This window comes from Bos indicus x Bos taurus, chromosome 21 (assembly GCF_003369695.1).
Source record: "Bos indicus x Bos taurus breed Angus x Brahman F1 hybrid chromosome 21, Bos_hybrid_MaternalHap_v2.0, whole genome shotgun sequence".
Lineage (NCBI taxonomy): Eukaryota > Metazoa > Chordata > Mammalia > Artiodactyla > Bovidae > Bos > Bos indicus x Bos taurus.
The window spans coordinates 68,054,042-68,078,158 of NC_040096.1; the positions used below are offsets into that span (position 1 = coordinate 68,054,042).

The 24,117-nt window shown below is 65.5% G+C and overlaps 2 protein-coding genes across 4 annotated transcripts; both read left to right on the top strand.

The window, feature by feature from the left end:
• The first annotated feature begins 804 nt into the window (after positions 1-804).
• On the top strand, positions 805-7,697 carry TRMT61A (tRNA methyltransferase 61A). 3 transcript variants are annotated; one of them, XM_027520896.1, is made up of 4 exons: positions 805-1,324; positions 1,884-2,244; positions 4,586-4,852; positions 6,595-7,696. In XM_027520896.1, the coding sequence occupies exons 2-4, from the start codon at positions 1,914-1,916 to the stop codon at positions 6,852-6,854; spliced, it is 858 nt and encodes a 285-aa protein (XP_027376697.1). In that variant the 5' UTR covers positions 805-1,324; positions 1,884-1,913; the 3' UTR covers positions 6,855-7,696. The 3 variants fall into 3 exon arrangements, with proteins under 3 accessions (XP_027376697.1, XP_027376696.1, XP_027376698.1); XM_027520895.1 differs by lacking the exon at positions 805-1,324 and adding an exon at positions 1,342-1,587 and having other exon boundaries at positions 6,595-7,697; XM_027520897.1 differs by lacking the exon at positions 805-1,324 and adding an exon at positions 1,601-1,618 and having other exon boundaries at positions 6,595-7,697.
• Positions 6,930-7,696, top strand: LOC113879454. The gene has a single exon (XM_027520898.1). It carries the CDS (start codon positions 6,952-6,954, stop codon positions 7,489-7,491), a length of 540 nt encoding a protein of 179 aa, XP_027376699.1. The 5' UTR covers positions 6,930-6,951; the 3' UTR covers positions 7,492-7,696.
• Positions 7,698-24,117: the final 16,420 nt, after the last annotated feature.

A 24,117-nucleotide genomic window follows, 5' to 3' on the forward strand; every position in this document is an offset into this window, starting at 1 on the left:
CTCTTAGTGTGCACTCAGCCTCTGAGTAGCTGAGAGGCTGGGGAAGAGGAACCCCCAAGAAGTGGAAAGTTGCTGTCTACCAGGAGAGCAATTAAGGGATGATTCAGGCGGGTGCAAAGTCATCTGCAACAAAGGCTGGCGAGCTGTAGATGGGAGTTGGGTTGTCCGAGAGGAGGAGGCAAGGCTGTGATGTAGCCACACGGGCAGCTGGTGGCCAGAGCACTGGCCCCACAGAGAATGGGAGGTCACTAAAGGCCCTCACCTTTCTCTCCTGGGGTTTCAAGACCCAGGCCCACTCAGGGAAGGGTCATGGAAGGGCTAAGGCTAGGCACCTGGGTCTCCATCATGGATTCTGCGGTCCGCAGACACCCTCACTAGCCCCGGCCCCAGAGGAGGGAAGAGTTCAGCGCCCCACAAGTTGGCAGGGCTCTGGGAAGGGACTGGTTCCGCAGGGCCTGGCCACTCCCAGATGTCCAGGATGGAGCAGCCTGGGCCTGGGAAGCGTGGCCAAGGGTCATGCTAGCTGGCTCTGAGTTGGGGCTCAGGCCCCAGCCTGGCTGGGTGGACTGGGGTCTCCATCAAATAAGGCCTGGCCCACGGGGACATGCACACTGGAGGAAGACGGTCCCTGCCCCCGTGCCCCTCCCCCGCACACACTCCGCCCAGAGCCTGGCTCTGATTCAGCCCCGCTGAGACACAACAGGGCTGCAGCTTCCCTGTTTCTGCCGGGCCCTCCATCTGGCCCTCCCCCGCTCAGGCCGCTCTTCCTGTCCTCACTGACCCGGCCCCAAGAGGAGCCCCAGTGCTCAGCGCACCCTGGGTTCCAGGAGGGGACGCAGGGCTCCCTCCGTCCTGGAAGCGGCTTCCGCACTCCGGAGAACGTGCCCGTTTCAGGAGCGCCCAGGCCTGGGTCTAAGGCCGCTCCTGGCCACCGTCCCCTGCTGCTCAGGCTGCCTTCCGCCAAAGCTTTGTGGGACCACCCGTTCCTCTGCAGCTCAATTTTCTGGAGTTTCACCAGTCACGCCCGCGCCCACAGAGGAGACCGCGGCAGCTTGGGGGCGGGCTACCCGGACTCTCGGTGGTCTTGGGCGCGAGCAGACGGCACCCGGACAAGCCGATCGAGAGCGCGCCCCGGACGCGGGGACGGGCGTCGCGCGCTCCCGAGACCCCGCCCCCTCTCCCGGGAAGCCCCGCGCGCGCTGGGGGCGGGGCTCTGCGACGTCATCAGCGGGCGCCGCACCCCAGCCGGAGGCGGAAGTGCTGCCGCGGCGACGCGAAGCCACGTGCGGCGCCTCCAGGAGTCGGAGGCCGACGAGTGTCGCCGGTGAGGCTCGGCGGGGCTACAGTGGCAGAGCGCGGGTAGTGTGGGGGGCGTCTCCCCGGCAGGCCCTGCACGTCCCGGCACCCCCCCCATGGCCGCGCCCAGCCCTGTTGCCGGCCTGGCCTGAGCCGCCGTCCCCGGCCTCTACGCAGGCCAGGCCGATGTTGCTGTTTACTGCCTGCTGCACGGCCCCAGCCTCCGCTTGGGGACCCGTGCATTTGCATCGCCCCGTCACCCGTCTGCCCAGGAGCCCGCCACGGGGGAAGGTGAAGAGGGGGCTTTCTGCCTGGCCTGCAGGTGACCTCGCGGGCCCCCCCTGCGTGGTTCCTCTCTTGTCTCACAGCTAGAGAACGGGAGCCAAGCTCCCAGAGAAGGATGCCGAGGGAGAGGGTCAGGCCCTTACTTTGTGGGAATCCTGGGACCCGGCCTCAGTCTCTCCGTCTGAGGTTTGGGCTGATGGCTCTCCTCTTAGGACCAGACCAGGAAGGGCTTTCTCCCTGGATGCCAGGCGCACAGTCCCACCTCCTGGCCCCTTACACGTTCATGCCCACACACCTCCCAGGTCCCCGGCACCTGTGGGACCAGCAGCACCATGAGCTTCGTGGCCTACGAGGAGCTGATCAAAGAGGGTGACACAGCCATCCTGTCCCTGGGCCATGGCGCGATGGTGGCCGTGCGCGTGCAGCGGGGGGCCCAGACCCAAACCCGGCACGGCGTGCTGCGGCACTCAGTAGACCTCATCGGCCGCCCCTTCGGCTCCAAGGTGACCTGCGGACGAGGCGGCTGGGTGTATGTGCTGCACCCCACGCCGGAGCTCTGGACACTGAACCTGCCGCACCGCACCCAGATCCTCTACTCCACCGACATCGCCCTGCTCACCATGATGCTGGAGCTTCGGCCTGGCTCCGTGGTCTGTGAATCCGGTGAGTTCCGCAGGCTGTCTCTGTTGATGAAGGCGGAGGTTAGACCCAGTGTCCAGGCAGCCTCAGCCTGCCCTTCCCAGGCAGAGGCACAGTTACTCACCATCTGTCTCTACAGGGTCTTTCTGGGGGGGCTCACTGCAGCGAGGTGGGGGGACAAACACAGGGAAGCTGGTTAGGAGACTGGTGCTGTCCTCTGGTGAGACTTGATGGGATCTGACCGAGGACAGCCTGCAGGAGGAACAGGCGCCCAGGGGGAAGCCTGCCTGTCTGAGGTGGGGAGGGGGTGGTGAGCGCTGCCTGGCGCTGACCAAGGTGCTGACAGAAGGGCAGGGGTGCCTGGCCTAGGAGTCCCTCACTGCCGCGAATGGGAGCTGAGGCCCAGGGCTGAGAATCGCCTCTTTCTGGAGGGAGGCCAGGGCTGCTCCAGGGTGCTCACTGTGGGGGAAGAGCCTGCCCTGTGCTCCTCCCAGGCCATCGCCTTCATCACTGAGGCCAGGCCTGGGGCGCAGATGAAAGTACCCGAAAGCCAGATATTCCCAGACTCTGCATGTGTGCATGCACACATGCGTGCGTGCACACACACACGTACTGGGGACCGAAGCTTGCAGCCTGGCCAAGAGAAGGTGTGCCTGGATTTCCAGAATGTTCTGCACACCCCGGGCCCCTGTGCTCCAGGCTCATGAAGAGTTCCTAGCAGCACTGCTGCCAGCTTTTGGAGGCTTCAGGCCGTCTCCTCCATCTTTGGGCCTCGGTTTCTCCATGCGGACAATGGGATGGTTGCTTTTGCCTAGCTGATCACTTTGAAATGGAGAGAGTCAGATGCAGAATCTGAACAGTGAGTAGGTTCAGAGAGTGGGTTAGGGGCTGGGCAGGGGCTGGCTGCTCAGCACCAGGGGAGCTGGGGGTGGACAGGATTCAGGGCCAGTTCATCCCCTGGTGCCTCCCACACCCACCCCTGGCCACAAGGCATCCACGGCCAGGACCTGGCTCCACTCAGCTGAAAAGCGCGGTCAGTGAGCGGGCTTCTGGGCTCCTCTGAGGTGCCAGCTCCCCTTCTGGGAACCGTGGTAGAGCTGCGACAAGTCAGGCTGGGTTTCTGCTTCTCGAAGGGGACAGACAGTGGGCTCAGCATGACTGTCTCAGTATTACTGTGGACTGCACATTTGAGGGTGACTGAGAGGAGTCCCTCCGGCTGGGTGGTCATGGAGGACCTGATGGGGAGCCGTGAGTAGCCACAGGGGAGGGTCACCCTGAGGGAGAGCCTCGCAGAGACCCTGCATGGGGGACTGTCGAGGAGGCCAGGATGGCAGGAGCAGGAATGAGGTCAGGGAGGAAGTGCATGCCTCCGGGGGTCACAATGAGTCCGACTTGGCCATGGAGCAGAGGCCTGGTCTGACGGAGGCTGCAGAGAACCACCGGCGGCTGTGGAGGCAGGCCTGAGGGCAGGGCTCGGGGGCTGTAACGGAGGCGGGGGGGGGGGTGGCCCAGGTGGGCGCTGCGGGCAGCTGGGGAGAAGCACCTCCTAGAGAGATGGGGGAGGAGGTACCAGTGGGGGCGGGGGCGGCTCCATGGCGTCTGGCTGGGCAGTCACCGCCCTGGTCACTGGGTACAGAGGCTTGGCAGGGAGTTGCCTGGGCCTGGATCACTCCAGCTCTGCACTCGTAAATGCCGGGCTCTGTTTGCAGTCACAGGGGAGGTGGTCAGTGTGTAGTGGACACAGAGTATCTCCATCAAGCTTGGCACCTGGAGCCATGAGGGCTGGGGAGGTCGTGGGGGTGACCAGGGACTAGGGGGGCCCCCCCCCCGGCACTGCAGGACAAGATAGCAAGCAGAGGGGTAGCCTGAGGCTGGAGGAAAACAGGGATGATGACATGGGTGCACGTTGGTCACTGTGTCACGGTGCCATGCGCTCACGCAGGGTGAGGGCAGAGCTGCACCGTGTGGCGGCAGCAGACTGGGGGCAGGAAGGTGGACGGACCTGCATCCCTTGGGCCCGGCCACATGGGGCGAGGCCAGCCTCCGCTCTGCACAGACCCTGCAGGGCCCTGGGGCAGTCTGGCCCCTCTCAGGACCCCTGTTGGAGCCCCCGGTCGGGGCAGCAGGGTTTGCTCCAGAGCTGGGGTGGGCAGGGCTGCCCCCTCCCCCAGCAGGACCTGCACCAGATCAATAGGCAGCTCCCCCACCCCCACCTGGGACAGTCCCTGTGTCCCAGGACCCCACAGGGAGCTCCAGACTGGTGCCTGCTGATAACCCGGGCTGGGCTGACCTCGTGGGCCCTGGTGGGTCTCCCCAGGGTGAGGGTGCGCTCGTTTCCCACCTGACTCCTGCCCCACCCGGCCAGGCACTGGCAGCGGCTCCGTGTCCCATGCCATCATCCGCACCATCGCGCCCACGGGCCACCTGCACACGGTGGAGTTCCACCAGCAGCGGGCGGAGAGGGCGCGGGAGGAGTTCCAGGAGCACCGTGTGGGCCGCTGGGTGACCGTGCTGAACCAGGACGTGTGCCGCAGCGGCTTTGGCGTGAGCCACGTGGCGGACGCCGTCTTCCTGGACATCCCCTCGCCTTGGGAGGCTGTGGGGCATGCCTGGGATGCCCTCAAGGTCGAAGGTGAGCCGGGCTTCTGGGAACAAAAGGGTCAGGGTGGGTCAGAGTGGCCCAGAGAGGTTGGAGGGTGGTTGGAGAAGTCAGGACTGGGGAATGTGGGGCTCAGCTGGGCCCCTGCCCCTTGGCTTGGCCCACTCCCACCCCAAGGTGGGTGATATCTGAGGTCTCTGGGGAATGTCCTCGCAGCCCTGCCTGAGTGAGAGGCAGGGCATGCCAGAAGTCAGAGGTCAGCCCCTGACCCCAGCCAGTCCCTGCAGAGTCTCCCCTCCCCACCAGCCGCAAGCCGGGCGAATGCACCCCTTTTAGGGAAGATGTTGGGTGCAGAGGCGGGGAGGTCGGCTCTGAGCCAGGAGGCGCTGGCGAGGCCTTGGGTTTTTCCCTTTTCTGGAGAAGTTGCTGGCTCTGGCAGCCAGGCCCCCCTGCCTCCTCCCTGCTGAGCAGAGCAGCGGGAGGGGGAAGCCTGGAACCCACCGGGATGGCCCGCCCCTCTGAACGCCGATGCTTGGCCAGTGGGTCCCAGTGGGTCCCCTGCCCGCTGGCCTTGGACTCCCGTGTCCCCGGTCTGTGCCAGGGTGGCCAGGGAGCACCAGCTCCCTTGCCCCCGCCCCTTTGGCTTGGCCCCCGACGCCCGCAGATCCCTCCTGCCCCGGGGACCCCAGCAGGCCCAGGCCCTGGTCCCGTAAGGCCAGAGCTGGGTGCACGGCCTGGGCTGAGAGCAGGCGGTCCCTGGCCCGGGAGCCCTGTGTGTTTTGTCCTGTCCCCTCCGCCCCACTGAGCCCCGCTCTCTGCATCTGCTTGTTCTGGCCCAGAGGCTCCAGACTCCCTCGTGGTCTGGCGGTTCTCCAGGGCTCTCCTGCCTGCGTGAGCCCGGCGCCGGCTCAGTTCAGCCCCCGGGGATCGGCCCTGTCCGGTGGGGCCGCCTCGACTGTGCACACAGGGGCTGGGCTCCCCGAGGTGACCCTGTGCCCTCCAGCTTGACCTCAACTCTGGCTCCGAGCCCAGGCCTCCCTGGCGGGGCTGAGATGACCAGGCCTCGGGGACCTTTGAGGGCTGTCCCCGGGCACCTCCCCTCCCCAACCTCTCCCCTCCCCCAGCCTGGCTTCCCCGCCCCTGCCCTGCAGGGGGGATCTGGGAGGGGCCTGGGCCCGTGCCCGTCTGGGGGCGGTGGCAGGCAGGAAGGGGCTCCCGCCCCCGCCCGTCATCCCTGAGCCTAGGGCTGGCTCCGGAGGCGCCTCCAGTTGCAGAAGCCTCTAATTTTCTTTGACAGCAGCCCCCGCCCCAGGCCGCTCCTTGTGGCTGGAGCTGTTCTGGGCTCAGCGCTCCAGCAGCTGCCGTGCGGAGACTCCACCCTGGCCCCAGCCCTCGGCCGCCAGTGGGGGTCGGGGTGGCTGTGCCCGCTGGCGGCCCAGGGGGTGAGGTGGTGGACTTGGTGCAGGCGGCCCCTTCCTCGTGGGCCCTGCCAGCCCCTCCGCTCTGAGGCCTCAGCTCCTCGTGGCCGGAGGGCTTGGCCGTCCTCGGAGCCCAGAGCCGGGGTCTGGGCGTCCACGCCTCGCACACCGGGGTGTCTCCCAACACCCACTCCTGAAGGGGCCAGGCTGCATTGCCTCTGCGCTGTGGTCCCGGCCACAGAGCCCTGGGCAGAGGGACGCCGGCGGCGGGGGGCTGGGCTCTGGGGTGGCCGGGGGCGGGGCTTGGCACCCGCCCTCTGACCCGGCCTCTTGCTTCCCACCCCCACCCCCACGCAGGTGGGCGCTTCTGCTCCTTCTCACCCTGCATTGAGCAGGTGCAGCGCACATGCCAGGCGCTGGCAGCCTGCGGCTTCTCGGAGCTGAGCACCCTGGAGGTGCTGCCGCAGGTCTACAATGTGCGCACCGTCAGCCTGCCCGTGCCCGACCTGGGGGCCCGCCCCGGCCCCGACGCCGCCCCCTTCCGCAGCGGCACGCCCATGAAGGAGACCGTGGGTCACACCGGCTACCTGACCTTCGCCACCAAGACTCCGGGCTAGGGAGCCGCGCCCGGGAGCCCCAGGGGCTGGGAGGCGAGCCTCGGCCTGAGACTGCCTTGTATGGTCAGCGGCCGCCTGCCAGGGCTGGTGTTTAGAAATGGACCTGCAGCGGGGAGGCTGGGGCGAGGGTGCCTCCCCGGACGGCTGGCGGGGTGACGGGTGGGGGGCTGCCGCCGTGTGCAGCGTCATGGCCCTGGCAGGGAGCGCTCCTGCCTGCGGCCCCCCGGGGTCAGTGTGCCCGCCCTGCCGGCTCGTGGCCTCGCAGTCTTCACTTCCACGGGCTCCTCCGGGTGGGCACATGGCCCCAAACAGGGAGGGTGGAGGAGGAGGCCCGGGACGGTGGCCTTGGGCCCAGGACCCCCACCGCCCAGCTGCCAGCAGAGAGGTGGCTTCAGGCCCGACACCCCCACTGGGCGCTGCACCGGCCGTGTGCCCAGGTTCCCTCCTGGCAGGCCCCATCCGCCACCTGGCTTCTCCACCCAGGAAGCGCCTCCTCCGAGGCCCCGGCCCTGCCAAAGCCTCAGGTGCGGATCACGTGGCGGAGAGCAGAGCCGGGCGTGGGCCTGCCTCCTGGCGGCTGGCGGCGCTAGAGCTGGTCTGTGTGCCTGCCCGGAGGGGACCCGGGGTCCTGGACTGAGCTCCGCGCCGCGCCGCACCGCCTCGCCCGGTCTCCGGTTCCGTGTGGCCTCCCCCAGCACCCTGTTTCACAAAGGGCTGGGGTGCCTGCTCTGGTCTCAGCCCGCCCGCAGGAGCCTCAGTGACCCCTTGTTGGCACGAGAGCAGCTGGTCTGGGGCTGCTGCCCAACCACCCCCGGCGGAGAAATAAACGCTGTTGCCCCCACACAATGACTGGTCCCCTGGTGCCTCGAGCCTGGTCCTCCGCTCCCTGCAGCACCACCCAGCTGGACCTCACCACATGGCCACCCGGCCCCTGCTTCTTCCTCTCCCAGGGCCACTGCCACGGGGCTGTGGACTCCAGGACAATGGCCTGGGACATGGTGGACAAAGGGGCCAGTGTGAAGCCACCCCCACCCGGCTGCAGAGAGGGCTGCTTGTTCCTGGAGTGGGGGTGGGAGAGGGGAGAGAGCTCCAGCTGTGTGTGTGTGTGTGTGTGTGTGTGTATTTCCGTCCATGTCTGGCTTGCGGGGGTGTGTGCATCCGTCCATGCATGTCCGGCTGGGCCCGACCTTCCAGGCCTGCTGTTCTGGCCCCAGCCCACCTCCCAGGTTTTGGGGGTCCTTGGGGTTGTGCCAAATGAGGTGAACCTCCAAGAGGACCAGTCTCCTGTTTCATCACAGGGCAGGGTGGCGGGGGGTGGACACCCTGTCTCCTAGGAAGACCTGTGTCCCCTGTGAGACCCTAGGGTCCCCTGAACGCCTTGCTCTGCTCCAGGGGTCATGTCTGCCTTCAAGGACCTGTGCTGACCTCTGACGACAAGTCTAATGTGGGGACAGGAAGGGCCTGGGCTCTCCTTGGCCTTTGGGAAAGGCCCATGTGGTGTATGTGTCGGGGGCAGGCCCTGTGCTGCCTCGGGGGAGGTTCTGGGGCCTGCGCCAGGGTCCCCATGAGCCGGAAGGGAGGCCAGCCCAGGACGGATGACGGGCGTAGGGCCACCAGGTTCGGGGTCAGGATTCCTGGCCTCCTGTCCGCGTATGTGGTTATACTTGGCACAGAGCTGCTCTTTTACAGATGGATGGTCCTCCAGCCCCTCGACTGGGCCCACACACGAGCCCCCAGAGCTCCACCAGACCTCGATCCCATCCCAGGGGCTTTAGCCTGGAGCCCCACTTGGCCCTGAGCCAGCAGTGAGCTCCCGCGCACCCTTCAAAGCCCCTCAAGCGTCCTGGTGCCTCTCACCCCTGCCCCCAGGTAGTCTCCCACTCAACGCTTCGCTGCGCCCCAGCACCCCAGCTAGCGATCCCCTGCAGACAGATGGCCAGAAGCCAGGCGGTTCCCTTAAATCCTTCAAATGGGGAGTGTGCCACCCAAGGCCCCTGGTGAGCTAGTGACCGATGAGCAGGTCACTTGGTCACCCCCTCGAGGCAGCAGCCTGGGGCTGGTCACAGGACAAGGATTCACCGGGAAAGTCCCGTCCAGCCCCAGACACGCACCCCTGGCCTTCAGTTTTTCCTCGGGAAGTCCTGCACCCACGTGGCCCCGGCCCGAAGGGTGTGACGCATCCCCCCGCTCCTGGGCCCAAGCCCCCGAGACAGCTGGCCTGGCTGTGAGACTCACCTGCCCGAGGGCCCCAGGTTGGGATCAGAGCCCACTTCTGTGGGGGCTGCCTCCAGCCAGCTCCCCTGGAAGACCCCAGGCCCTGCCCCTCAGCCCCAGGGTGAGCTGCCCCGGTCCCCCGAGCCCCCCTCACTCCATCACCTATCAGAGGGGCTCATGCTCTATGCCCAACCTGGGGCGGTGCGGGTAGGGACCCTGGAGGCAGTACTGGCCTCATAGGGTGTGGTCAGGGTGGGGGTGGGCTTCCCATCCCTGCCCCGCTCCCCATCCCCTTCTCTCTGCCTCCGTGGCCTCTGTTCTCCCAGGAATGTATGGCTTTCGGGCGTCTAGCCTGTGTGGGAGACAGGTGGGCTGTTTGGGATCCTGGCCCGGGATTGGAGCTGGGGATGGTGCGGCTCCTACCCCATCCCAGCCCAATGCGTGGGGGGAGAAACAGGCCTGTGTTGCAGAGGTGAGACTGAGATCCGGCCCATCCCGTCCACCCGGGACCTCCCACATCTGACGCACTGCCCCCCTATGTGGTTGTTGGGTGTGACCACAGAAGCCAAAGAAGAGAGATGGCTGTTGTAATCCTAGAAGGCTCCTTGGAAGAGGTGACAGTCCTGCATGTGGAAGAGCAGACGGGACTTAGAGGCAGGTGAACAGGTGGCCTCCCCAGGCAGGACATCTTCCCATGACCCGGGAGAGTGAGTGGAAAGCGCCAGGAACAGCTGCTTTGGAGCAAAGTTGGATCAGAAGGCAGCCTCTGGCTGCAAACTGCCAGCCACGTTTGCAAGGCTTCTGAGCCCACGCAGATTGCAGGACCAGTGCTCTGCTCTGCCCAGGGGCTGCCGGGCTCCCGTGCCAGCCAGGGTGGTGGTGGTGGGGGTGCCCCTTCCTTCCAGTGGTGCCTCAGGTGAGAGGGTCTCGGGTCGGGGGGTTGGCCCTGCCAGAGGTCTTGGCTCCCAGTGCCCCCAAGAGGGAGCAAGCAAGACCAGTCCTCACGGCAACTTTCATCAGCCTCGGACGCCCTCACCCAGCAAACAGGCTGAGCACCCTGGGGCGCTGAGCACCCGGGCCTCCAGGGCAGCCTGTCCTGTCCTCAAGGGCTCAGGGGAACCAGGCACAGACAGTGCAGGCGAGAAGTGCCTGCTCTCAGCAAAGCAAGCAGTGGGGGCAGGGAGGAACAAGAAGGCCTTGCCAGGATGTGGCCTCCGCAGTCACAGGGGAACAAGGACTTTGGATGGGGCCCTGCAGGCCTCCTGTCCCCAGCAGGGATGGCCAGACCCCACGCTGCCCTCCCGAGGATGCGCTTAAGGGCTCAGGCTTCCAGAATCACATCCCCCCTCCCTCCTGCCTGCCTAGGGGGTGCAGGGGAGGGATGGCTGCCAGGAGATGAAGCATCACATGGATGTGTGGACAGTCTGTGTCCAGTGTCTCGCTGATGGTCAGCACCCGTGGGAGCCACCACTGCCTCCAGGAAGACCTGTGATCTTGCTTTTGCCAAGGCCAGAATCTGAGGACGGCTTCTGAATCCGTCTGGGACGTGGCCTCCGCACTTCGTAGCATCGAATAGCTTTTTGCACCTTCAGGGACACTTGCATGTTTATCAGAAGACTTGACACTGAGACTCCTCTGGAAAATCCGGGTCATCCAGTCCCTGTGCCTATAGCTAGTCGTGTAACTAAACCAGAAACAGGCTGTTGGACCACGCACGGGCAGGCAGCACAGCTGACCTGCGCCCCCCCAGGTTCAGAAGTAGGTGTATTAGTTAGCTGTCCCCACAAACATGCTGCATAACAAATAATCACCCCCCCCCACCCCACCCCCGCTCCCAAAAAAGCATTCGGGCTTAAAGCCGCAGCCAGCTGCTCTGGGCCTGTGGCTTGGCGGCACTCGGCCGACCAGACCCGGCTCTTCCCCGTGTGGGGCCCGAGCTTATGTAAACTGCCCCTCCCCTTCCTCCTGGGGCCGGCTCCTCGCGGCCAGCGGCCCAGGCGCGGTAGGGGCGAGCCCGGTCATGCAGGCGCTTTTCAAGCCTTTGGTCACATGGTCTAACCTCGGGTCCCAGTGGAAGGAGACCCTGTGATTTTAGGGGAGGAGCTGCAGGGCCGGGGCCGGGGGGCACGCGGGGCCTCGCCCTCCCCCCGTGTGTGCGCACGTGTGCGTGTGTGTGCCTCCGGCCGGCCTCGGGACGAGGGCATTTCAAAGTCAGGCTGCCTGGGAAGCGGCAGCGCCGGTGGGAGGGAAGCAGTCGCTCCCACCAGGCTGAGAATAGCGCGGAATTGGGTCACGCTCCCGGGAGCTCGGCACAGCCTCCAGCCCCGGACGATAATCAGCTTTCTACCCGACAGCTGTCCCTTCAAAGAGCAGGGCAGGCCGGCTGCTGGCATGTGTTTAGAAGCCGAGGGGGTCGAGACAGACGGAGTGGGGAGCGTCCGCTGACCTGCCCCTGCTTCCTTTGCCGTCCCGCCTGGCTGGCTGCCTCCCTCCTTCCTGCTCGCCCCGCTGCTCCCCGACTCCTCAGGGCTCGGGCACTCCAGGGGCATGCCACGCCCCAGAGGGTGCCCCCCACAGCCTCCCGCCCGGACTCCTTGCAGGATGAAGGTGTCGGTGGGCAGCGGGAGGCCCCACCCCTCCGAGAACGCAGGAGGCTCAGGTCTCTCCAGGCCCTGAGGCCTGGACGTGGCCCCGGGGCACCCACAGTCCCACCAAGCCGCGTGTGCCCACCCCTCACCTGGCACCGGCAGGCCTCAGGCCCCGCCCTCCGCTCCCTCCCTGGGCGGAGCCCCTCCCTCCCGCACAGCCAGGTGTGGGCGCGTCTCTCTGTGTCTGCACACAGCGTGCCTCTCGGGGGAGGCGACAGGCTCGCGTGGCCTCGCCTTTGGCCGGATCCAAAGCTCCGCCCGCCCTCCACGTCCTGTCTTGGTCGGTCCTCCCCAGGACGAATCCTGCCCCACTGCCCTCCCTACCCCTGGGAGGCAGAAGTGTCCTCCCATCGCCTGGCCTTTGGTTCTATCTCTGCTGGCCACCAGCCCTGCCGACTGCTGAAGCGTCCAGACGTGACCCTGCTGGAGAGGCGGAGGTTGTGGGGCTGCTGCTGGGTGGGGGGCAGCCTCAGACCGCCCTCGCCTGCTGCCCTGCACAGGGCTGAGTCCTGCTCCCCCCACACTCTTCCCCCCAGGGACACTGAGTTGTCCCCGGGATGCAGTCTGTGGGCAGCTGCCCCTGCGTGTCTAGTGGGGTGGGCACAGGACTCGATAAGAATCTCAAGCTTGGCCTCAATCCCAAGCCTTGATAAGAATCTCAAGGTGTGTTCTGAACAGATGCCCCAGGTGGTTCCTTGAGAAACACTAGTCTAGCAAATCTTGTTCCCTCTGCTTCAGCCACTAGGAAGCTCAGGGCCGAGTCTGCGGTCCATCTGGCAGATGTGGAGAGAACTTCACCTCTTTCATCTTATTTCCCACCCAGCTTTTCCTGATGTCCCCCTCTCTTCCTCCCACAGTAGCCTTGACAGGACTGAGGAGGATGATGACGCAGGTTCTCCGAGCCCATGTTCCCTTTGGCTCCTGGGTGCCCTGCCACCAAGTGGCACATTAAAATGCCAAACCCCTCCTTGTAGCCATTCGGTAAGTCCCTCTGGCCCGCACGCAGTTACTTCAGTCGTGTCTGACTCTTTGTGACCCCATGGACTGTAGCCACAGGCTCTTCTATCTGTGGGATTTCCCAGGCCAGAATCCTGGAGTGGGTTGCCATTTCCTCCTCCAGGCGATCTTCCCAACCCAGGGATCAAGCCTGTGTCTCCTGCATCTCCTGCATTGCAGGCAGATTCTTTTACCACTGAGCCATTGGGGAAGCCCCAGGTACCCCTGACCGAGATAGATATAGATATGATCCCCTGGAGAAGGACACGGCAACCCACTCCAGTATTCTTGCCTAGCAAATCCCAGGGACGGAGGAGCCTGGCCGTCCATCGGGTCACAGAGAGACGTGACTGGGCGGCTAACACTCCAACTATACATGTATCGTATCTTTCTGCTGTGGACGTTTTCGCCACTGTTCTTGGTTCTTTAATCGTTACAAAGGCACCAGGCAGTCATCACGTTTCAGGTGACAGATCCTGAATGTTGGCTGCGGGTGTGTTCAGGAAATGTTGGAGCTGCTACGGAGCGGGGTGGGGCCTGGATCAGCTGCCTCTGCGTCACCTGGGAACTCGGGGAAGTGCAGATTCCCAGGCCCACACCTGACCACCTGCACCTGGAGCTGGGGGCGGGGGGGGCGGAGGGCCCAGTGACCCCCAGCAGAGGAACTGGGACCTCTCACACTGCTCTTTTCTTTCTTAAACAAAACCTTGACGTTCATCAAACTTGGACGTGGTCACAACTCGGGGAGCTTCCAGGGCCATCCACCTGGCTCTTTCCAAGGCCGTGCTGCTGTCAGCGAGAGGTTAATTTTGTCTCCTTTGGTTGGAATGTTTGTACACAGGCCCCAGGCCCCTCTGGGATCATCGTGTCTCCCAGCGGCTTCATCACACTAGGCCCCTGAGATCCCGGAGTGAGAGCAGCAGGGACCTCTTTTGGTTCTGATTTGAACAAACCAAATGTTTTATTTTACAAAATAAGACAGCTGGAACATTGGAAACCCGAGTGGATGTCTCGAGGGTTTGGGAACGACTTTTAGGCGTGCTACTGATACTGTGAAATGACAGGGTGGCTGCAGTCTGCCTCAAAATAACCTAGGTGGGGGAGGGGGGAGCTGAAATCCAGGTCCCCCGAGACCTGGCAGCCTCTGGGATTCTCTCTGCTTCTGCATTTCTTTTATATTTTCCATAGTAAAACGTTTGTTTTTGGCTTTTTTTTTTTTTAAGAAGCAGTGCTCCAGGCAACCATTAAGAGGCCAGCAAGGTCAATGCCCAGGGTCACCAGACTCCTCCTAAGTCAAAGGTAGTGGCATGTCCCGGGCGTCGCCAGCGCTGGGGCAGGGAGCCATGGGTCACGCACTGTTTGCCACGAGAGACACACGGGCTGGTGCCGGCCGGGCACACGGTGAGCCACGCACTCTGCTCCTCCCAGCGCGGGTCCAGTGGCCGCTGACCCGGGAGCCCACTTGCAGATGGGGAGGGTGGACCTCAGGAGCCAGCCCCCTGCCTCGGAGGGCAGGACGGGCAGGGCTGCAGGGACCCCTCACTGCCCCCTCCGAGCTCCGAGGCGGCCCCTGTCCTGGCCCGTCTGACTCCAGACACCCGCCCTGTTCCTCCTGCCAGACCTTCCCGCCGCCCTGGCCCCCTGGTCCCCTGCTGCCACCAAGGCCTGACCTCATCCCTGGCCCCCAGAAAGTAGCTGAGGCCTGCACCCTCTTGCAGTGAGATCTGCATGCAAGGACAGCCCAGCTGGGGGAGTCCTGGGCCCACACACACACCCCCGGGCCCCCGCCCCTCCCTGGTCTGTCTCCTCCACGCCTGCCCCCGATGCCACTTGTCTGTCCTGTTCCTGTCACTGCATTTGCTGAGAAGGTGAATCTGGGGGGTGAGGGGGGCGGGGGGAGGGCATGAACCAGGGGATGAGGCATCACGGGCACCCACAGGGCCAGCAGCGGGCCAATGGCTGCCCAGGACCCAGGATACGCCGATGGGAAGGCTCAGGGCCACTGGACACGCTTGGTGAGCACGGCCTGGGCCCGCGGGGGCGAGTGCCTGGCTGAGGAATGCGGGTGGCTGGCCCTGGGGTGGAGGCGCAGGGCCCTCCGAGGCCTGTTGCTAAGCTACAGGCACAATGAACATTCCGGGCCCAGGGTGACAGACGGGCCGGAGACCTTCCTGGGCGAGAGGAGAGGGGACCCAGGCTGTCCCACCCCCGCTCCCCTGGCCCCCAGGACACCTGAGACAGCCAGGGCTGAGCTGGGCACCCAGTGGGAGGCTGGTGGGCCCGGGCTCCCGCGGCTCAGGCTGCCCCAGCCTCCTGGCCGGCCGCCCCCGCTGGGCCTCGGCCTCGCAGACCAGGCTTCCTTGATGGTCCTTCCAGGTCCAAGCACAGGGCTCTCACCGGGTTACGAGCAGGGCTTAGAGGCCTCAGTAGGACCCTATCCTCTGCCCCAACCCGTCCCCAGCCTGGAGGCTTGGCACCCCACCTGGCCACGGCTGGCTCTGCCAACGGCCACGCCTGGCAGGGCCCCAGACCCCCAGTGGCTGGCCCCGGCATCCAGCGCGCAGCTTTTGTCTGGGACAAGACAAGGGGCCATGTTGGCTCCCTTCCGGCTCTGCTTCCTCCCTCCGTGGAGAGACTGCTAAGGAGCTCTGGGCCGGCCGCCACCAGCTGGCGCCTGGGGCAGGGGCTGGCAGCCCCCGCCCCGCCGACGGTCCCTGAGCTCCTGGTCCAGCCCAGCCCTCACCCTCACAGCTCTGCCTCCACCTGGGCAGCCGCGACCCCCGTGTCCCCCCGCGGCCCCCAGAGATGGGTGTCCAGGACCCCGCCTAGCCTGCCTTCTCCCTCTCGGTGGTGCCCGGGCTCTGCTTGAACTGGGCGGTCCTCGTGGGCCCGGAGGCAGCAGCTCCAAGTCCACAGGACCGGCGCTGGCCCTGCCCTTTCTCAGCTTTTGTCCCTCTTCTCTGCTGAGCCCCCCAGCCCCCCCGCCAGGTCTCTGCCTGAGGAGGTGCCCAGTGCTGTCTGGAGGGGGGCCCTCACTGTGGACGGTTGGCAGGAGCGTGGGGGTTTCTCTAGTCCCACCGCCCCTGGCGGCTGGGCAGTTTTGGACAAAGGCCTGCAAGCCCCTCACCCCAGCTCACATATGTACACACACATGCACACACGCACACACACGCAGAGATGAGTGCACAGGTGCACATGCCAGGAGTCATGGGATCCGGGGAGGTAACGGATTCAGAGCCCCCCCCGCCGACGCCTGCCAGTCCTGGGGACCCAGACAGACAGCTGGACCCCCACCCCACCGGGCCGAGACCCGCCCCCCCGGCTGCTGCCCAGCAAAGTATCCGCATGTGTCTGCACCTCAGCAGGTGCTGTCCCTGATCAGGAGCAAGGCGGTGGGGGCGCGGGGGGAGGGAGAGGCTGCTCCTGTCCCCTCCCCGCCCACCCCACCCCACACTTCCCAGAGACCAGCCTGGGGCCTCCAAGGCCGAGCAGGGGCCCCTCGGGGTCTCTTCTCGGCTGAGAGTTGAACACAAAGAGGCAGCTGCCAGAGGGGCGGGTTGGGGGGCAGTGGCCTTTGTGAGCACAGCCCCTCCTGGTGACCTCACCGCCGGCCAGAGAAGGGCCCTTTCTTCCCAAAGGCAGTCGGCCGTTGGGAATCTGCCTGGGGACAAAGCTGCTGCCCTGCGGGGGGCCAGCGAGTAGGGGAGCACGGGGGCCTCGTGGAATAAATTAGGGGGGGCAGGGGTGGGGAGGGGAGGGCAGCTGTAGCTGGCGCCTGGACTAGGACACGCACGCCCTCGTGTGCAGACAAACCCCCCCACACACACACGGGAGGGCGACCTGCCCCTTCAGGGCCTCACTCATTCATTCCCCTCTGCACCTTCATTCATTCCCAGCTGGGCACTGGCCCTGGGACGCAGGAGGGCATCTGGTGGATGAAGGAGTGAGTGGACAGGTGGGGTGGGGCTCCCAGTCTGCAGGGGGAATTGGGACAGCGGGTCACAGTGCCCCTGGGCTCTGGAGCTGGGCAGGGATCTGCTGCCCTGAAGTGGGCGCCTGTGCCTGTGGGGAAGCTGAGGCCTGCCCGGAGAGGGCCCAGGCCTGAGGCCACGGAGCAGGCGCCCGCAGGCTCCGCACGCAGGGGAGGGCCGGAGAGCACCTGGTTTTCAATGCGAAGACACACCTGGTGGGTGTCAGGTGACAGCCACCTTCTGTGGGGCCAAGGGCTTCCTGTCCCCAGGGCCCCCCACTCCAGAACCCCCTCCCTCTTCAGGGCACCTCCTGTGCCCCAGAGATGATGCCTACATGAGGCCCTGCTGGGTGGGTTAGCCCGAGAAGGCCAGTGGTGTGGGCCACACGGACGTCACAGGCATGCCCCATGGACGCCCCAGATCTCCTCTGCGGCTTGCTGAGTCTCCCTGAGCACTGGAGACACTTGTCTGCAGCCCCGAGGCTCTGAGTGCACCAGGCGGAGGCAACCAGGGGGATGGCCCTGAATGTCAGGCTGGTCCAGGAGGCAGGCCCAGGAGGCCTGGTACTGTCAGCAGGGCTGATGTCCAGCCCTAGGGCTCTCCTTCAAAGAGTGACAGCCCTTCACACATCCCACCTGCTGTGCGCAGAATCTGGCCCCTGCGTCCTGTCCGCACCGAGGCCAGAGGCCACAAGGGGGTCTGAGCAGGCAGAGGCACAAGCTCAGGACTCCATCCCCAGGGCTCCTGGCTGCCCCTCCCATCCAGACCCTGTCCTGACTTGGGGGCCTTGGCCCCAGTTGTTTGGTTGGGGTCAGAGAACTTCAGGGCTTGCGGTCACTCCAGCAGCACAGAGAGCTCAGAAATTTCTGGGCTGGAAACTTCCAAAGCCCTTTTGCAACCACTGGGGCCCAGCCCCAGGAGATGGGAGGAGCCTTAGGGGGCTGAGCATCATCGGGTGCAGGACAGTTCTGTCCTATCACCCTGCCTGTGGATGAGCAGGCATGGGACTTCCAGGGCACTGAGCCCCCAAAGGCCGGGGCGCATCCTGGGAGCCGTGCACCCCTCCCTGGGGCGGGCGCTAGCGGGCGGGGGCGGGGTGTAAGTAGGCCAGCGCTCCCTGCCGCGTTGCTATGGCGCCGCCATTGCTGCTGTGCAGGCTTCCTCCCGGGCCCTGTTCCCAGGACACCTCGAGCTGGCTGCCAGGCGTCTCTCCCCGGCCCGGCCCGGCCCCACTCAGGGGCGGTTCCCAGTCTCGGAGCCCTCCTCTACCCCAGGCCCCTCGAACACTCGCAGGCTTCTGGGGGTTCTGTGGTGGACTGTTTCACACACAGCACTCATGTTCACACACACACATGCACGCACAGCACACACGAATACGCAAGTCACATGTATGCACACACATAGCACTCACATGCACACGCAGAGCACACACATGCATGTGCACACAGCACTCACGTGAATGCACACAGTGCACACACGGTACACACATGTACACACATGCACACGCAGCACACACGCGTGCACACCACACAAGCACACAGCACACAGAGCACACACATGCACACACAGCACACATACAGCACACACGCATGAACACACAGCACCACACACCTGTTCATACGCTCACAGCACACACATGCGGGCACACGAGGCGCTCTGCCTGACCCCAGCAGGAGTGAGGGGAGGCAGGCTGCAGTGCAGAGCTTCGGCTCCGAGATGCCCCGGGACCCTGAGGGGCTCCAATGCCCAGGGCTGGACCCCAGGGGCCTTGGCAAGGGGCTGCCTCACAGCCTCAAGGCCGGAGGCCCTGCTGAAGGCGGGAGGGGAGGAGCTCTTCGGGCCTGAAGGGCAGACTGAGCGGGACCACAGCGGTTCACTTGGGGCTGCCCCGGGTCCCTGGGGGCTCCAACACCGTGGGCTTCTGCCACGCCCGCCCTGGCCTCAACCCCAAGGTGAAGTGGCACTCAGTACCCGCTTCACAGACAGAGGCCCGTGGAGGCCTGTGGGCAGCTGCCTCGGCGGGGCCTCTGGCGGTGTCCGGGGCCTCAGGGAGCTCACCGAGGCCCTGCATCCCTGGGCGGCCCAGCCTGACATCAGCTGACGTCAAAGCCTCAGTGAGGGAGCTGACCCCGGGGCCCCTAAGGCCTGCCGGCCAGGACCCCGGCAAGGGGAGGCGGGAGGGCGGGTCCCCTGGGGCAGTGCCGGGCAGGAGGGGCTGCCAGACTCCCAGGCCCCCTTTCAGGGTCACAGCCGGGCTCACAGAGCCCCCGCCCATGTCCGACAGCAGGCCTGGCCCGGGGTCCCCGCTTCCCCCGTCTGTGGGTGTGCTGGCTCCTCCCCCATGGGGGGCTGCATCCTTCCGAGGTACCTCCTGCGGTGCTCCCCTCCCCCGGGAGCACCTCCATCCTGGGGGTGAGCTCTGCGCCCGTTAGAATCCCGAGGGCCAGGGAAAGGCCTGGGCTCTTGGCAGTGGCAGGCTTCCGTGTAAAGGCCTGAGGGCCCAGGAGGCTGAGGCTTGTTCGTGGGGGTCTTACCTCTGAGCCCTCGTGGCCTCCCCAGTCCACGAAGCCTCTTTGGGTCACTCAAGACCCCCTCTCCCCGCACGGTTCACTTGGGGCCACCCTGGGCCCCACGGGGCTCCAGCAGTGCGGCTTCTGTGGAGGGGCGGCAAGAGGGGCCCGGGACGGGGCGCTGGAAGGGCAGGTGGGCCTGGGGCAGGCTGAGCGGGTCTTAGGGCCCCCACCCCATGCTTCCTTGGGCAGGAGCCTGCTGGAGCGGTGGCAGAGGGAGGGGGTTTCATGGAGGGGGGGGTGGTGAGCTCGAGGTGGGATCGAGTGTCCCAGGTCCTCAGGGGGTAGGGCAAGGCGGGAGCTGCCCGTCAGCACAGGGGCAGTGGAGAGGGCTTTGCTCCTGGTGCTGAGGTGGCAATGTCACCAAGACCTGCCCTGGGCACAGGTCAGTGCCACCCTGAGGCCAGGCTGGGGGCCAGGAGTTAAGGAACCCCTGTGCCCTGGGCCACCACCAGAGCCCGGGGCAGGGTGGGCGAGGCGGCTGGAGCAGGGGCCTCTGCCCCCACACCCGCAGCAGCACGGGGCGAGAGGCCTGCCTCCCAGGGTGCAGGACCTTGGCCTGGCGCACTGTCGCCCGAGCTGCTATGGTTGCTGTGGACACAGCCCGGGGAGGCCTGCAGCGGGGAGTGGGGCCCGTAGCAGAACAGGCCTCCTTGGGCGCCAGGAACACGGGGGGACACCCGGGCATGGTGAGGACCAGCCTCCCCTCCCCAGTGCCCAGAGCAGCCTCTCCAGACCCCAAGGGCCCAGGCCCCCAGCCTGCGCTCGCCCACCTGCTGCTGGTCTTCCAGCTCCTGGGCCCTCCTGCCCTAGACCTCAAAATACAAGAGCCCCAGTGGGGACCAGAGAACAGACGGGGATCACCCGGCTTGGGGTGGGGGTGGCTGTCTGTCCGTGGCCAGAGCATCTGGGAGCCCTGAGGGCCAGCACACCAGGCAGGGGTGGTACTTGCCGGAAGTGGTGTTTGGCTTGGGCTTGAAGGTTGTTCTCAACTGCCCAGGAGGGAGGACCAGCTTGCATGGAGATAGATGCAGGCAGAGGGCGAGGCTGCCCTGCCTGCCAGGCCTCCCGGCTCCACCTGACGGCATGGTGCCACGTAAGCCGTGGGTCGGGGACTGACCCCGGCTGGGGATGGTCCCGCTGAGTACTCAGCTCTGAGGGGCAGGTCAGAGGAACGTGCGAGAGGCCCCGGCCTCCGCAAGGATTCGGCAGAGCGCAAGGTCGCAGTGAGACAGGTCATGGAACCCGCAGGAGCAGCACGGGCAGCTTGCGGGCAGAAGCCGCAGCCACGCGGCGCCGCGGCCATCTGTCCAGCGTCCCGAGGGCAGGTGGGCCGGCGGGCCCCGGCCCGACAGCTGCGCGGCCGGCTACTCCCCTGACCCAGCCCGAGCGGGTCCAGGGCTTCTCGATCCCGGGCCGCGGGCGCCGCGTGGCGGCCGCACAGAGAACAACAAGCGGACGCGGCGCGGAGCTGGGGCGCGCCAGGCTCGGGAGGCCGCGCTCCAAGGGCCGGCCGCGCGGCAGCAGGTGCCCCGAGGTGCGGGCCCGGCTCTGTGGGGACCCCGGCCGTGGGGCGGGTCGTTCTAGGTCATCCCTTTCCCCCTGCCCCGGAAGGCGTCCCGCAGTGGGGCTCACACAGGCGTCCAGGGGTTCATCTGGGGGGACCCCCAGCCCCAACACCCAGGGGCAGACAGCTGGCCCACACTGGCCCGAGCACACTCTGGCCCCTAAACAGCCGTCCAGGGCAAAAGTCCCCGGGCTGCGGGCTGGGCCTGGCGGGTCTCCCACTCCAGAGGCACCGGGTCCCAGTGGCGCCTGAAGGTGGCTCTCTGTTGTGGGGTGGGGGGGGAACTCTGGTCTAGGATGGAGTTGGGCCCCTCCAGGTGCCCTTAGCTCCCTAAGCCAGCGAGGCCCCGAGGGTCCAGTCTGTGGCCTCCCCCGCTGCGCCTCTGGGCCCGGGCACTAGCTGTCGGTTGGCCGGCAGCCTCTTCCCCAGACCCACCGCGCTGGCCCGCTTCCAGGACCACCCCTAGCACACCTGAGGTCGGGGGTGAGGGCTAGATGCCTTTTTCTGGAAAGATGTAACCCGGGCCTCGCAGAGAAGACAAGGCCCCTGAGCACGGCCTGCGCATGAGGAGGCTGCAGACAGCGCCGACAAGACCTCAGGCCCAGGAGCCAGAAACCGGGTCTTCGCTACCCTAGGACAGGGCTGGCTTCTGGGCCTGTTAGATTCTTTTTTTTTTTGGCCACACTGTGCACCTTGGGGGATCTTAGTTCCCGGACGAGGGACCCAGTGCAGGCTCTCAGCCCTGACTGCACGGAGTTCGAACCACAGGACCACCAGGCAATTCCCTCTTTGCACCTTTAATACCAGCCCACTTGGTTACTCAGCTTGACCCAGGGGTCCCTGCACTGCTTATGTGATGCTGTCCCCTTGAGGAGACCCTCCTGCTGTTAGGCCAGGACCCTGGGAGCCCCAGCCCCTGGCGCCACCTTCACCACCCCTGTGAACCCTCCCCTGGCTCCCTCACTCTGCCTGCTTCTCTAGCTGCCCCTTCCTGCGGCCCCTGCCCTGGCTCACTGCTCCCAGTATCCTCCCCCGGCTCCCTCACTCTGCCTGCTTCTCTAGCTGCCCCTTCCTGCGGGCCCCTGCCCTGGCTCACTGCTCCCAGTTCACCCCTTCTTTGCCACTGGGGCGAGCATTCAACAAAGCTCCTAGTCTTCAGAGACTCGAATCCTCCCGTGGCTCACCAGCCCCACCCCCGCCCAGCCCCCTGCTCCCAGCTGAGGTTTTCCCAGGCCTCCCGTTATGCCCGGCTCCAGACTTGGGGCCCCTGCACCGATGCTGCCTCGAGGTCCCCCACTCTGGGAGTCTCAGTGTGAAGGGTGGACCCCCAGCGCAGGGGCCCAGGGCATAAGCACACCCTCCCTACCGGGGCCCCTCACATGGGGGCTGCCGTGTGCCTTTGGCGTCTCACCCAGCTGGGCGGGTGCTCAGAGGCAAGACTGTTACATGCCAACCTGGCCGGCCTTCCTGCCATGCCAGTGTTGGTGGCAAGGTGGGCATGAGGCAATTTCCTGCCAGTGATACCAGGGTTTCAGCTGCAGGCGCAGGAGACCAAGGGTTTTGGAATCCTGATGAGCAAAAAAGGGTCGTTGATTTGATTTGGTTTGTGGCCACACCATGCAGCTTGCAGGATCTTAGTTCCCTGACCAGGGGTTGAACCGGGCCCTTGATAGTGAAAGTGCCAGATCCTAACGACTGGACCGCCAGGGAATTCCCGATTTTAAACAGTTCATGAAGCAATGTAAAGATCTGAGACTTTCCATTTTCTTTATCAGCAAGTGTTTTGGGGGACGTGTATATGTGCCAGGAGCCAAGGACACTTTCTAAAGAGGAGTGCATCCAAAGGAGACCGGAGCGCCTCCCCCTGCCAGGGCCCGAGGCAGCAAGAAGGACGGAGAGACGGCTCTGCTGGGGAGGGCGCCGCCTGGCCGGGGACTGACTGGCAGTGGGCCCTGGTGGGGGGCAGGTACCTGGCCATGCCCACTGGATGGGCAGGAGGCCGCAGAACCCACAGATGGCCCGCCCTGGCACCCTTCCCTCCGTGTCCTGAGTCCCCTGGAGGACGAGGTGGCACGCTCACATGGGCGTGAGGACCAGTAAGCTGGAGGCTACGGGGAAAAGGCACAGGAGTTTGAAGGATTATTATACAGAAGCAGCCTTCTGCTGTGACCCAGGAGTGAAGACAGGGTGTGGCGTTGTTTCTCAAACAGGGAGTTGTGGGACCCGAGGTCTCAGAAGGTCTGTGACTCCCCGGGGGGATGTGCACAAGTTGCTGGGTCCTGACCCTCAGTGCCCCCGGCCCCTTGCTGTCCAGCTGGCCCTTGTGGATGACATCAGAGCCTGGGGTGCGCCCCTCCGGCTGGGCCCTGTGCTTGCATGGGCTGCGGGCTGCCCTCCCGGTTCACCGTGAGGCCTTGGGCAAGTGAAATACATTTAGTACCAAAACTCGCCTCAAGGGTTCCCAGAGTTTAACACGCATGTCAGCTCTTTCTCACAGGGCCCGGCAGATGGAAAGGTTCATTCAGTGATGGCTTGAAGGATGCAATGATAGCAGAGGCCCCGGCAGACACACTGACAGCCGGGTCTCCCCCCACACCTGCACCTGCTCCCCACGGGCCCACAGCTGGTGCTTCTGCACCCAGAAGCCAGAGCCCGGCTCGGCTGTGCTGAGTCCCTCGGCCCCTGTGCAACACCGCCGCCCAGCCTGCTCTGGGGTCTCCGCTGTCTCGCTCCTGACCAGCCTCGGGGGTCCCTGAGCCCTGAACCTCAGCCTCCCTGGCCTCTGGCGCCCACGTTCTCTCTCAATGCACCTGCCCAGTTCCGACATCCAGGTGTTTCTGCCTGAGACAGAGGCGGGACGGCTGTCACCGAGTTCCCCACCACCTCCGCATCTGGTTGAGACAGCGTGCTCAGTCGCTCTCTTGTGTCTGGCCCTTTGCCCTTTGCCACCCCATGGACTGTAGCCCAGAGGCTCCTCTGTCCACGGGATTTTTCAGAAAGGCATAGTGGAGTGGGTTGCCATTTCCTCCTTCAGGGGATCTTCCTGACCCAGGGATTGAACCCATCTCCCATGTCTCTGGCACTGCAGGCGGAGTCTTTACCCGCTGAGCCAACAGGAAGCCCACAGGGCCGAGTGCATGTTTCTCACATGTTGGTAACCCATGCCTGATGGGAAGAGCACAGCTTGGTGGGTGGCAGGGGACTGAAGATGTCAAATCTCCCCCAAGTGTCTCTTCTGAACCTCTATGACTCGTTTGTCCTGGCCCTGGCCTTGCACAGGTCACACGTCCGTGGGGC

Excerpts from the sequence above, each read along its gene's own strand:
- TRMT61A (XM_027520895.1), top strand. The coding sequence starts at position 1,483 with ATGTTGCTGTTTACTGCCTGCTGCACGGCCCCAGCCTCCGCTTGGGGA. Across the intron at positions 2,245-4,585 it reads CTCCGTGGTCTGTGAATCCG|GCACTGGCAGCGGCTCCGTG; the intron begins GTGAGTTCCGCA and ends CCACCCGGCCAG. Across the intron at positions 4,853-6,594 it reads GGATGCCCTCAAGGTCGAAG|GTGGGCGCTTCTGCTCCTTC; the intron begins GTGAGCCGGGCT and ends ACCCCCACGCAG.
- LOC113879454 (XM_027520898.1), top strand. The coding sequence starts at position 6,952 with ATGGACCTGCAGCGGGGAGGCTGGGGCGAGGGTGCCTCCCCGGACGGC.